This window comes from Protopterus annectens, chromosome 12.part0 (assembly GCF_019279795.1).
Source record: "Protopterus annectens isolate FY-2018-M chromosome 12.part0, PAN1.0, whole genome shotgun sequence".
NCBI lineage: Eukaryota > Metazoa > Chordata > Ceratodontiformes > Protopteridae > Protopterus > Protopterus annectens.
This window is the reverse complement of record NC_056746.1, coordinates 408,517,139-408,532,204: the sequence shown is the minus strand read 5'-3', so window position 1 is coordinate 408,532,204 and position 15,066 is coordinate 408,517,139. Positions and strand designations below refer to the sequence as shown.

The window sequence follows — 15,066 nt, the reverse complement described above, 5'->3', positions numbered from 1 at the left end:
ATACCGTCTTAGAACTTCAAAATCACATAACATTTTTGAAATCATGGATGTGAGGTATTCATAATGTTTAATGTAAAATTAATTTATCTGTTTACCCAAACTAAATAAAGTATTAAGTCATGCTAATGTGCCAAACTTATGTTCTGATAGGTCTCACTCATGACGACGCATTGTTAGACTCATGCTAATGTGCTGAACTTATGTTCTGATAGGTGTCACTCATGGCGATGCATAGTTAGACTCGTGCTAATGTGACAAACGTATGTTCTGATAGGTGTCACTCGTGGCGATGCATAGTTAAAGTCGTGCTACTGTGCTGAACTTATGTTCTGATAGGTCTCATTCAATGCAAAAGGCATAATTAACTACAAGAGTAATTTGTTCCTTGTCAGCAGCTTTGCATCACTTTAATCTTTCTGCTTTACTTGCTACGCACTTTAACTTTATTAAATATATTAAAATACTGTTTTTATTAAAAAAATTCAAATTAACATACTTAATTGATTACCTTTTCTTAGTCTCTTGCGGAACCACAGCTCTCATCAGAAGATTCTTGTAAAGCTCAGATTTCAAATACCGTGGATATGAATCCTTAAAGCAAATGGAATACAGAATATTCAGACAAACAAAACCAAAATGGCAGGTTCTGCATATAGTTATAGTTCATAGTCTAATTAATGTCACTGCAAGTTACAAATGTATATGAAATACTGCTTAGATCAAGCAGTGATGGCCGCTGTATGCCTGATTAACATAACATTTACATACATAATTATGCAACCCCATACACACAAATTGAATTGTGGGATACCAACTTTCAAACACAAACTGAAGAAGATACAACCAAAATATGGCCCCAGAGCCCAGACCCTGTAGTAAGTGGTAACTATTTTTTTTAATGTGTAGCAATGATGTTCACTGGGAACTTGGGAAGGGAGAAGATGATGAACCTTAGGATTTTGTTTTTGATGACTTGCACTATGTGGGTTTTGTGGTAAAAGTAGGGCATTTAATGATAGGCAATATTCTAATCTTAGCAATATTATAATCTTAACAAAAGATTATTATAGTTTGCTAGGACCTCCAAAAGTCTTTCTCCATGGCCTACTGATCAGTGGCATAGCTAGACTTTGTGCCGCCATCCCCTGGGCTATCTGAGTTTGCCAACCTTACCCCCTCACAAAATCATGGTCAAATGGGGCCCCCCATAAACAGCCCTCCCCCCTGCAGCCATTCCAGTGTCCCATTACCCGGCTATTTCTCCCCATTTACTATAAACACAGTAATGTGTATACTGCTTTACTTCTGCTATGATTATTTGGATTTCATTTAAAACTTATTTTACATTTTATACCACAAACACTAATAGCCATCTGCTAAACAAAGCAATACAGTCTCACAATGAAAATAGACTTAGCATTAAAACATCTCTGTCTTGAAACTCACATTCATTGAAACCCGCATTCAAAGAAAATGCATTTGGCCAGTGGTGGATAAAGATTACCTTTGGGCTGTTTTCAAATCATAGGCCCCTTGCACACAAAACATAAATGTGTTCTTCAATACATCTTCCTGACTGTATTAAATTATATTCCTTGTGTAATACAACCTTGTTAGAGCACATTTTGCATTTATTGTTTTGAACATTTTTTCCAGTAAGCAATGAAACAAAATGTGTAGACCAATAATGACAAAACAGTCCAATTCAGAACATTTCCATCATAAAAGTCTACTCAAACTTCTAGAATCCACCACTATTAGTAAATATGCACAATCTCTGCAGAAGTAAAAATCATCTAAATAATTACACACTAAAGACATCTGTAACTAATGAAGATATAGTTCATTGTTTCATCTACAAGTAAAGTATTTGCTGCCCTCGAGGTATAAATTGTCTATGTTACATTAAAAAAAATGATAAGCTAGTAAAATTGCAATAGAGATTGATGGCAAACTGATAACAGGTTCATAGTTACTAGGTATCTATGCCAAAGAGGACATTCTTAGGACTGCAGCATCCACCTCATTTAAAAGTACAACACAGTACAGTATCAGCAATCCATCTACATATTGTGGGAGTAGAACTCACAGCCTTCTGCATCAAAAGCAAGTATTCTACTCGTTGTGCTGCCAACAATACTAACAGACTCAGCATAAGCAGCACTAAACGTCTTTCCCTCTGAAAAACTATGCAGCATAAGAAATCTGAAAAAAGACAAAATTTATTGGGGGGGGGGGCAAAGGCCCAAAACCAGGGACACATTTTAAACATTGCTTGTATAATCTTAGAAAAGTTGCTAGAATAAAATGTTTTGTGTTTCCTGAAAGATGGGAAGACTGAAACTTAAATGTCAATCATTATTTAGCCAATTCGGTTCACTGATTTGCCAGAAAACATCAAATTTTAAGAGGAACAGACCAAACGTATTAGCCAAACATTCCAGACCTTGAATCAGAAGTGGGTAGAGACTTTAGGCTCTTGCTCCTTATACCTAAGGTACAGGATTTGTGTCTGGGTACCCCTAACAGCCAGTTATAGGTACTTGGGCATTACACACACACACACACACACACACACACACACACACACACACACACACACACACACACAACTCTTTCTAAAGAAGCAGCAGAAATGTGTATGTATAATAACATAAGGAAGTGCTTAACACTACCTGACCCCACAAAAGAAATAAGTAGCTTAACCCAGTTTCTCTCCACAATAGTTTCCTGAATTAATTACCCACAAAAGAAATACATAGCTTATCCCTGCCCATTACTGTGTTTCTCACTCCACATAAGAAATAAAGTGTTTAACCCTGTGGAATTTGAATTTCCCTCACTTTCTCACACAAACAGGAAGCTGTGTAATATTGCTGTTTCTATGCATTTCTCTCCAGTCTCCACATAAGAAAAATCAATGCAGCGATAAACGCACACCTTTCTTTCTAAAGAAGCAGCACAAATATGTATGTATAACATAAGGAAGTGCTTAACCCTGCAGAAATATGTACTACAACATAATGAAGTGCTTAACCCTACCTGAACCCACAAAAGAAATAAGTAGCTTAAGCCAGTTTCTCTCCACAAATAAAGCAATGCAGCAGTGATAGTTGAACACACAGACATAGCAGCCGGTTTTACCCATAAAAGAAATAAATAGCTTAACCCTACCATTACTGGAGTTTCTCTCCACATAAGAAAAATAAACTGGCATATTTCCCACCCCCACTTCATTACCTCTAAATCTGCCATTCTATCTTCTGGTGTTGTATCCTCGGGCAATACAGTTCCTTAACTCACACACTCCATCACAAATAATGATATACTCCTCTTTACTACCCATTTTGCTCACCCCTTACCTTGTATGAAAACTAGTTTCTCATTGGATTTTGGTACCCGAAAGGCCATACTATCACCCCACCTGTAAGTCCTTGCACCTTTTACAAATTATATAACACTGTGACCAGTCCCACAACCTGTTCACTCTATCAAAATATCAATCCCAGATACATTAGCTCCAGATCTAAACACTATCATAAACTTATAAATAAATTCCTGAAATTCATCACTAGGTTTAAACCTAACCTCACACTTGATGGTGATATCCACCCCAACCCTGGCCCATCCACTTTGGTTAAACCTACCCCCCCCCACTTGCAATCCAAGTTATAAACCTACAATTAATAGGCCAACAAAGTATCTCCTGGCCTGTTAACTCAACATTAGAAGTATCAACAACAAGGTACATGAACTCCATGCACTCCTACCTGTCTACTCCCCTGAGATTCTCTGTTTATCTGAAACCTGGTTAAAACTGAACTCTATATTCAATGAAGTGTTACCACCTGGGTATAAAATACACAGGCTGGATCGTGCTTCCAGGAAGGGGGCTGAGGTAGCTGTTCTCTATAAATCTGCATTGAACGTCACCATTGAAGCTATACAACCACTTCAAATCAACAGCTCAGAGATTCTTACCACCAAATTGCAACTTAATAAAAATAAATGTATCAATATCATCTGTATGTACATTCCCCCAGGAAATAATATATCTACACTCGAAGATACCCTTCACTGGCTAACATGTCACTACCCCCAAGAAACCTTACTACTCGGAGATCTTAACATAGACTGGAACACCTGTTCCTCAGAATCCCCAACCACCCATGTTAACCTGCATGCATTTACACAAATCATAACCACCCCTACCAGGATAGGTAAATGTAACCAAAAAAAAAGCATACTTGATTGGGTACTTATCAATAGTCACCCCCAATTGCACACCTCTGGGACCCTCCCTGATGACCTAAGCAACCACCTTCTCACCTATATAATTAAGAATAAAGCCGTCAACCCCCAACAACCCTTACTCAGAATGGTAAGAAACAAAAAAATACTTTAACCCCGCCAAATTCCAACAAGAGCTAAACTCATGTAAATGGTCAATACTAAAAGACCTGCCCTTAGAGGAAGCAGTTGCTACTTTAACAACAAATTCCTTGAGACCCTTGATTCTCATGCACCTGTTCACTCAATAAGAACTACGGCAAAAACTGCACCATGGCTTTCTAAAGAGTCTAAACTAAAAATCACCCTTTGAAACAAGGCATGGGCATTATGGCGTACTACTAAAGATCCCCAAGATCACATTACATATACGCAATCAATGAACGACAGTAAAAAAATCCATTTTACAAGACAAAAAAAATACTACTATAATCTACAGGAAATAAATCAAAATAACCCCCAGAAGTTCGGGAAGGTTTAAATAAACTATTACATCCTGGACAAACTTCCACCATGATCCCTGTAGCCACCATTAATAAACCTTGTGAGGAAGTCTCAGACAGTTTTAACTGATTCTTTACTTAGATAATTCAAGCCCTAGCTAGCCAACTACCTCCCAGCTCCCCTGGCCTTGAATCTACTTCCCCTAGAAACCAACTCACATTCAGATTCCAACCAGCTGCCGCTTCACTTATCCGTACCTTGGTCAAAAAATTAAAATCAACTACACTCTCTGCTGATCAACTCCCTACCGAGTATCTACAAAAAGCAGCTGATGCCATTGCTTACCTCATCTTGATACTAGTCAATCGAACTATAGCAGAAACCAAAATCCCCACCATCTGGAAAATATCCTATGTAATCCCACTTCACAAAGGAGGTAGCTCTACTGAACTATCCAATTATAGGCCAATAGCTATATTATCTCCACTTGCAAAGATTATGGAAAAATGTATTCATAGACAACTGATGCACCACCTAATTCAGAATAACCTTATGGCAGACTCCCAGCACGGCTTCTGACCTCACCAGAGCACTACAGCCCTCCTAGCCATCTCCAACACCATAAACCTTAATCACAACAATAATAACATATCCTTTGCCCTCTTCTTTGATCTCTCCAATGCATTTGATATGGTCAATCACCAACTTCTAATCCACACCCTGAAAACATTTTGCCTAGATACTAAAGCCCTTCAATGGTTCCAGTCTTATCTGAATGATAGACAGCAGGCTGTCCTTTGGCAAAACAAACTCTCTAAACTCCTACCCAACACCCTTGGTGTACCCCAGAGTTCTATACTAGGGCCCCTTTTGTTCTCCAGCTTCATTAACGACCTTTATACTGTTATCCCAAAAGTCAGCTGTATACAATATGACTCCTCCCTGATCTGCATGGCCACAACTCCAACAGAGCTATGGTCAGCTACACAGACCACCTTCAACACAATTGAAAACTGGCTTTCTGGTTGTTGTCTGATCCTAAATCCCCAAAAAAAAAAAAATGTTGCTTTTCTCACCAACACATAGGTATACTACATTCACCTTTACCATAAAATCTAATAATGGCACAATAATCTCCCCAGACTTCTCTACAAAACTATTAGGTGTTATCATAGATAATAATCTTAAATTCGACCTACATGTTAATCAATCCATCAAGACCATCAATAAAAAACTAGGATCACTTTATAGGATAAAAGCCTTCTTAACCCCTCCTGCTAGATTTGCCATATCTCATTTTCACCTACTTTAAACTCTTCTGTATGCATCCCCTTTACTCTCTAATCTAAACAAGTCTGTACTTAACAAACTCTCTATCTGCTACAACCACATTGCCCGATTTGTCACTGGACTGTCTTATAAAACAAATCATTGTATCAACCTGAACCAGCTTAGGTGGCTAGAATTACCCAGCTTGATCCAGTATAACCTACTAATTATGGCCTATAAAATCCTTTACAACCCGGACAATACTCCTGCTCTTAAAAATATTATCACCCCTTATAACAATTCCAGACCTCTTTGATCTTCTAATAGACTACTAGTTCAGACTATCAAAACTAATAACTCAGCCAGTGACTCTCTCTTCGCCAATTCTGTAGGTAGATCCTGGAGCTCTCTCCCAGTTGATATTACTTTACTTACCATCCTGAGTCAATTTAAGACTAGACTCAAACAACATTTGACACTAAACTAGCTATGTCAATGTAGCAAACCTGACCAACTCTCCTCTAGATTGAGTTAAAAACAGTAATTTATCTTAGCCGTGTCACTTAATCCTGACCTATACTTGGGATTATCTCTAACATTGGAACTTGTATAACTTGTTTAAGTATGTAACCACTGTAAATATTGTATCTGTAATCTTAACTGAATGATTTAAAAACAGTAATTTAGCTTACCTGTTTTACTCAATCCTGACCTATACTTGGGATTATTGCTAACCTTGGAACTTGTATAACTTATTTAGTTATGTAACCACTGTAAATACTGTATCTTAATCTTAACTGCTTACCTTGGAGCTTTTCTCCCCGGGCATCCTCTGAAAATAGACATGTATCCAGTCAGACTAACCTGGTCAACAAATGTAAAATAAATAAATAAATAAAATAGATGCAGCAGCAATAGTTTAACACATAGACATAGCAGCTGGTTTCCTGAATTACTGTTTCTCACTCCACAAGAAAATAAATCACTGCAGCTGTTTCTCACATTCACACATAGGGCAGGAAGGAATCCGTTGCTGTTTCTCTCACCAACACATAAGAAAGATAAGTACAACATAGGAAGTGCTTAACCCTGAAGTTACCTGAAATTGAATTACCCACATAAGAAAAAAGTACAACAGTATAAGGAAGCACTTAACCCTGCTGTTACCAGAATTTGATTTACCCACACTGGACTGTTTCTAACACACACAGGAAGACGTGCAATATTGCCGTTTCACTTCACATAACAAAATAAATCAATGCAGCAATTAAGCAATAAGTAAACAGAATTCTTTTTTTTTTTTGCCTTACCTGGGAAAAGATCCGACTCTGCTGTTTTAAGTTAAGTTGAATATTCCTGAAGTTGATGTCATCGCGCACGCCCTGCACGTGATGACATCAGGAACAAATTAAAAAAAAAGAAAAAAACTTCAAAATAAAACCCGGGAAATTCAGAAATTAAAGGGGCCACTCGGGAATTTATGGCACCCCAATATTTTGCCCTCAAAACTGGTATTTGCTGAGGAATTTGGTATGGTTGAGAGGTAGGTACTGAGATAGTTAAGGATAAAGTAAGTGAAAAATAGCTGCTAGTCTACATTCATGTTTACCCCTTAAGTTTTTCAAATGAAGGTATATGAGTTCCAGAGAGCTGTAATGACAAGTCTCCACACATAAAAAATGACGGTATATTTGAGGCCTGTGCTCAGTGGTCACAACCTAAGAGAATTATAAATGATTACATTAGAATTAAACTTTAACCCTATACTTTTTCTATATCTTGCACCAGTATTCAGTATTTAATAACAGTCGTTACGAAGCTGACACTGCCATAAACAAAGATGATGATTTCTAAAGGACTAATTATTATTATTATTATTATTATTATTATTATTATTATTATTATTATTATTATTATTATTATTACTATTATTCTTTTTTTGTCTTGTTGGAGGGCCAAACAAGCTGGGAGGTCTTGAATATTACTGCATAAAGTCAAATGATAAATATGAGGGAATGAAATAATAACAAGCAGATAATTGTCTTTCCTAATTATACCTCAGTCTCTGAATGGGGAAATTACTGACCCGTACACACCAGAAAGAAAGAAAACATCATCTGCTTATTCACAGATGAAAACCTTGAAACAAAAAGTCATGCTTCTTTTATAATCAATGCCACAATGATCCCTGTGAAGCTGTGCACTGACTGGTGTTACTGAGCACTCTCATTTGTTACGTCACATGTCCCAAACCCCCACAACAATACTGAAAGCCTACCTGGGTGATCTGTCATCAGGTTCAGATGAAAATACCTGTCCCAGTAAGGTCTTCAGAAATTTTTAATAGGCAAAATTTGAACTTGGCATATGAAATATTCCTTAAAAGTAACAAAGCCTAGTGGTACGGATGCAATAAATCTTAAAAGAATGTAACACACCAGGATGCTCCCAACATCCACTTCCCTTTACTTTCCCTCTCTGATTTTCCCATCATGCCTGGGGATGGCTAAGTCCTATGAAATAATCAAGAGAGTCTCCTGTGTAAATAAACTGTACATAATAAAAATATCTTGTAAATAATTTACCTGCTATCAATTCATCCTATACTCAAGCTAGCTCTATTAGAAAACTATACTTACTTTAAATGTTCTTTCTAACATTCATTCTTACACCATAATTAGCATTCTTTAGACATTGGTTTCACCTTTATATTCAGATGTTTCCCATCTATATTTTCTGTTTAGTTCAATAGCTTAATATGAGCAAAGTTACCGTCAATGAGTGACAGAGATTTATGTACTTGTTTTATGATCCAGTTTAATGTATTAATTTATATATAATTTTTTTACTCTGTTTCATGTAAACTTGTAATTCTAGAGCTTTTCTTCCTGGGCCTATGCTGGAAAAGGGTTCAATGCCCAGTCTGACTGTCCTGGCAAGCAAAAGCAAATAAAATAACTAATAAATAAAATGGAATAAAGTAGCTATTTGGGTAAAAAGCTAAAAAAGTTGCTCAACCTTATTAAAATAAATCTTTATGGATCAACTTATGGTTATATCCAAGACTGCACGTTTGTAAAGAATGAAAAAAACAGTAACAGAATCTTCTATGTATAAACGTTTTCATGTGCATGCCTATAATACCCACTGCTTTTCTCCTAAGCAATCACATAAAATTATTGTTATACATCTTTACTTACACAGCAATATCTCTAGTTAATGGTTTACTATCAAAAGACTGAAATTCATATGGTCGACAGTCATAATGTCGAAAGTCATTACACTGAATGGTCTAAATACTGAAAAAAAAAGTCAAAGCTTAAATGGTCGGACTGACAGTAGTGTTTCCCCCCTGCACCCACCATTGGGGGGCTGCACCCCCCTTACACCCCCTGCTACTTATATATTACAACTCCAGGATCACACTACAGTGCTGACAAGAATATATCATTGCCCTGTTGTCAACATTATGTCAACAGGTAATTTGCATACACGTCCTGTCGACCAAATGAACCACTTAATATCCATGTGTCGATCATATGGGTCAATCAAATGAACATTATATTATATGAATTTAAACCATTTGATAGTAAACCCTAGCTACTGTCAGGGTTTGTAAAAGAAATGCAACAGATATTCTATAATTGGGACACAGGCACATTTAGTGTTTCTTACTGTCCTACATTCATCCATGTTCAATACTCTTTCATGCATCTGTTTTCTAAACCACTTGTCTCAGTGTGCATCATGCTAGCAGCAAGCTGTGCAGGAAAGACCAGAATTCTCTATCCTTAAGAACAGTCTCCAGCTCAGCTGATTCCCGGCAAGCTCAAAGATACAGTCCCATGCAGCATGTCTTGGCTCTGACATCATGATTGGTACACCTTCTATAGCAGGCTCCCAGGAAGCATGCTCACTCAGTAATTAAACCAGGATGACTGTTTTTTTTTTCTCATTCTGCTGAGACAGTGACACTACCCTGAGTTTATTCCATGTTGCACAGATCAACGCATTACTACAGAAACTGAAATCATCTACCTCATGAAGAGCCTCATTCTGCCATTCCTGATAATCACATCATCCTATCTTTCATGACCACAGCTCAGGATGGAGACACTGACTGACTCATAATTCAGAGCAAATTCCTTTGACCCACTTCTTCTTTCATCATGAAAGTCTAGTAAAAAGCTCGCAGTGCCACAAACACTGCGTGCAACCACTAGTTAATCTCCTGATCCACTTTACCTTCGTTCATTAAAAAGATGCCAAGATACCGAAACTCTTCCATTTCAGGTAGCTTCTCTGTCCTCACCTACTTGTCCAACAGCCCTTTTCAGACACTGACAGGGATAAAGTCATACAAACATAAAGTGTGACATTCAACATCAATAAATAAAAGTAAAGGACAACTGTGCAATTGCCTTAGTGCAAGAAAAAGTAGGACATGCAATGTGCAGTGCCCTGCAGGGCAGGAAATGTAACTGTTATGTAGTGCATGGAGTAGACTGAACATGCACATCTTAACAATTATTAAGTAGCCCCCCCCTGCTTATGTTGTTAATGTCAGGTCTACCTCTTGGCAGTAAAATATGCTTGTACTGACTAGCAAATGACAGCAGCAGAGCAAAAGATTTGTTTCTGTCTGTTGTCCATACCCTTAACATGTCCCTAACGTGCTGTAAAAGACTTATAAAGTTGTTAGAATAAAAGGATGTGTTTGACTGCATAATGTGAAGGATATGAACTCTGAAACCCAAATGTATGTCATTATTTAGTGACTTCAGTCCTTGGTGTTTTGTCTGAAAACCACAGATTTTATGAGGAACAGAACAAAATTATGAAGCAGTAATATTCTGCAAAAATCTAGGCGGTAGAGAGGCATTAAAGGTAAATATAAATGTGACAGACAGCATTACACTAACTTTCTGAGAGTGTCCTCTAAGTGTTTTCCAGCTTTGAAAAACAACATAATAGTTAGCAATTTTTTTTCCCCGTAACTAACAGTACATGGAATAGAAAAAGTGTTGTCTGTTCTCTTCCGTTATGGAGCATAGCCTGCAGTCACTACCTCTGACCTTGATATTGCAGGACCTCTGCCACAAGACCCTACACCTTCAAGTTTACTGAGAACTGAAGCTTGCAGTCACTACAGCTGACCTCAGTATTGCAGGAGCTCTGCCACAAGGCCTTACATCTTCAAATTTACTGAGAATCGTGCCAGTGTTTAATAGCCTGTGGTCACTACCTCTGACCTTGATGTTGCACGAGCTCTGCCACAAGGCCCTACACCTTCAGGTTTACTGAGAACTGAAGCTTGCAGTCACTACAGCTGACCTCAGTATTGCAGGAGCTCTGCCACAAGGCCTTACATCTTCAAATTTACTGAGAATCGTGCCAGTGTTTAATAGCCTGTGGTCACTACCTCTGACCTCGATGTTGCACGAGCTCTGCCACAAGGCCCTACACCTTCAAGTTTACTGAGAATTGTGTCAGTGTTTAATAGCCTGCAGTCACTACATCTGATCTCAATATTGCATGAGGTCTGCCACAAGGTTCTACACCTTCAAGTTTACTGCGAAGTGTCAGTGTTTAATAGCCTGCAGTTACTATATCTGAACTAAATATTGCTGGAGCTCTGCCACAAGGCTCTACACCTACAAGTTTACTGAGAATTGAAGCCTGATATCACTACATCTGACCTTGATATTGCAGGAGCTCTGCCACAACGCCTATACCTTCAAGTTCACTGAGAATTGCAACAGTGTTTAATAGCCTGCGGTTACTACATCCGACCTCGATATTGCAGAAGCTCTGCCACAGGGCCCTACACCTTTAAGTTTACTGTGAACTGTGTCAGTGTTTAACTCATTACATCAGAGTGATATGGTGCATCTGCAGTTAACTCCTACTGACAACTCTAGGCATCAAATATTGCTTGTTCATATTTGCATCAATAATTCCAAAACTATGCTATGTACAAGGTTTTAAAAGATTTAATCTTAAAGCTTACACAATGGTAAACTCAACTGCATTAATATTTGACCTCTGTCTTGTACAGGTAAATATATATTAACTGTTGTTTTTATGATATTAATTTATATAGATACAATTTTCACATTTTTCTAAATATCTCAACAACCAAGTAACACAGACAGAACTCCTTAGACTCATATGAAAGCTTTCAGCTAGATGAATAAAATTCTGCTGACAGTATGTGTATAACTTGAGTGGCTGTTGAGATATCAGAAGTTGTTTACAAAATATTATGTAACAGTTACTGTGTTTACTGTGATTTATAAAATTCAGTTTAAGACGTAGAACCTAAAGAACACTACCACTATAAAAATAGTTTGTGCTGAAGGGTTTGACATTTATACTTCTTTCATAACCCATGTGGCACCAGAGATATGAATAGTTGTTTGAAATGTGAGAACATAATTTTATTCTGTCAAAAAGCTTAGGCTCTGCCCATTGGAAGTTACAGTGCAAACTTCCTGAGCTCCACTGAAGTGAATGAGGTAATAGCCTGTGGTCACTACATCTGACCTTGGCATTGCAGTAGGTCTTCCACAAGGCCCTACACCTTAAAGTTTACTGAGAATTATGTCAGTGTTTAAGAGCCTGCGGTCACTTCATCTGACCTCAGTATTACAAAAGCATTGCCACAAGGCCCTAGCATGAACTTATATGGTTTTATACAACTAATTAATAGCTCCACACATTATAGCAAGACATTAAATTCTCTATTAGACTGGATCCTAGTATCAGACCCTAGCAAATATTCTACCACATGTATAATGCCAGACTTGGTCAGTGATGATCTCCCAGTCTATATGACTAGACATCTCAAACATACAGTTAAACAGCAGATTTATGAAACAACACATAACCTTTACAAGTATAACCCAGAAATGTTTATTACTACACTATCATATATTAAGTGGAACTTCCTAAAAATCCTTCCCTTAGACAATGCTGTAATTCATTTCAATACAACTTTTGTAAATATCCTAAATAGCCTAAATAGCCTTACACCTCCCAGAAGGAAAAGACTGAAAACAAATAATGCAATTTGGTTAACAGAGTAGAATGCTAATGCAAGACAGAGAAAAATAATGGAAAAAGTGACAAAAATATAAAACACCTCAACATCTTGAAAACTTTGAAATGCTTTTCAATCGTACTAAAAAGCAAATAAATGAAGAAAGAACTATACTATAATAATTTTCAGAATAATACTAAATGCAACCCTAAAAAAGTTGGACATCCATTAAATAAATCTTACATCCTGGCCAGAAATTCAACCCAAACCCCTCTCCCAATAACTCACCACCTGAAACTGCAATACAGTTCAACTCTTATTCTATAGATAGTACAGCATCTCTAACCAAGGATTCCTTAACATCTAATCCCAATCCTTTCCAACAGCCACATATCATCACACCCACTTTCAAACCTATGCCCACATACCATATAAAACTTCTCTTAAACAAACTTAAACCATGGTCTTCTTCACCTGATGACCTTCCAAGCAAATACCTAAAAATAACAGCATTGCCGATCCTGTTTCAATCCTCATAAATATGTCAATAAGGGAATCTCAAGTTCCCTTTCTCTGGAAAAAGTCACACATTATCCCTCTGCACAAAGGAGGAAATTCAATAGACATTAATAATCTTAGACTTATTGCAATCTTATCTCTCCCTTACTAAAATACTTGAAATGTATTTAATAACAATTGCTAGACTATAAAATAATGACCAAGGCCAGTAGAAGAAACCCAAACTTTAATGTAAAATGTACAAAAAACAATACAAGCTCCAGCACCTTGGCCAAAAAGGCCTTTCAAGTCTTGAAAGGCCTTTATGGCCAAGGAGTTGGAGCTTGTATTGGTATTTGTACATTTTACATTAAAGTGTGGGTCTCTTCTACTGGTCTTGGTCATCTTTTAATACCTTTTTGCCTGTGTTGTTTTGTGGAATTGCTAGACTATATCCTGCAGGAAGAACTACTATCCCCTAAACAACATGGCTTCTGTCCTTCCCATAGTACTAGCATTGCCATTCTAACCTATATAGATACTGTCAATAAAGCTAAAGATAATGGCAAACTAGTCTATTCCTTATTTCTAGACTTGTCTACAGCCTCTGACAACGTTTGTCACATCAAACTTCTTCCTCAGATGTCATCACTAGGTCTCCTAAAGCCCACCCTTCTGTGGTTCAAAAAGCTACTTGTCCAATAGGTATCAGTCAATAAAATGGCATTCCTTTTCTCCCAGTCACCACTGGTTTACCACAAGTTTCTGTCATTGGCCCTCTCCTCTTTAACCTTTTCACCAACACCCTCTTCCACACAACAGGCTACCCTAAAAAATATGCAGATGATTCCACTCTCATTTGCACATCTGACAACATGCTACACCTCTAAAAACTGAGTCCCCCACCACTTCGTTGAAATGTGAGTTCACCAAATCCCTATTCACAAACTTATAACATCAAACATCATTTCAGAAAACACTTACATCATCAAAGTATTCCCAGGGAATGGAGTTAGTTGTCTGCTGTTACAAATTTGCCCTTTTCACCAATGTAGTGTGGTCTCAGAGTTGGTGTATATAATTAGGGGGGATGTAGGGGCCGCAGCCCCCCACCTTGTTGAGTTAACATTATGTAGTTTGTCTTATGATTGCTCTGGTGGCCAAGTGTTTTTTCTCCCCAGGAAAACTTTTCAATGGCAAAGTGTTTACTGAGATGATCTTTGATGTTTTAAGTTTGATGAATAGGGGTTCAACGTATTGAGGATTCGATGAAGTGATATATGCCCCTAAAAAATTACTCAGGAAACTTTAATAGCCACTGGAACATGGCTTCATAACTCACAACTCATGCTCAACCCAAAAAGACCAAACTACTGCTTTTTTCTCCAAATCCCTCTCTCATGAAAAAATAAAATTTAAAGTGTTCTCTATTGATAATACAACCATTGAAATCACTTCTCATAGCAAACTATTAGGGCTGATAGTGGATGATAATCTAATATTCATCTTCCATATACAACATT

At 37.5% G+C, this 15,066-nt stretch overlaps 1 protein-coding gene across 3 annotated transcripts in view; it reads right to left on the bottom strand.

Annotated features, from left to right (window-relative positions):
• The window catches only part of LOC122816610 (regulator of G-protein signaling 11-like), a 1,281,503-nt gene that overhangs the window by 135,960 nt on the left and 1,130,477 nt on the right, over positions 1-15,066 (bottom strand). For all 3 annotated transcript variants that reach the window (XM_044089514.1, XM_044089516.1, XM_044089517.1), the window contains exon 16: positions 509-591. In XM_044089514.1, the coding sequence (XP_043945449.1) occupies positions 509-591 (83 nt within the window). The remainder of the gene's footprint in view (positions 1-508; positions 592-15,066) is intronic.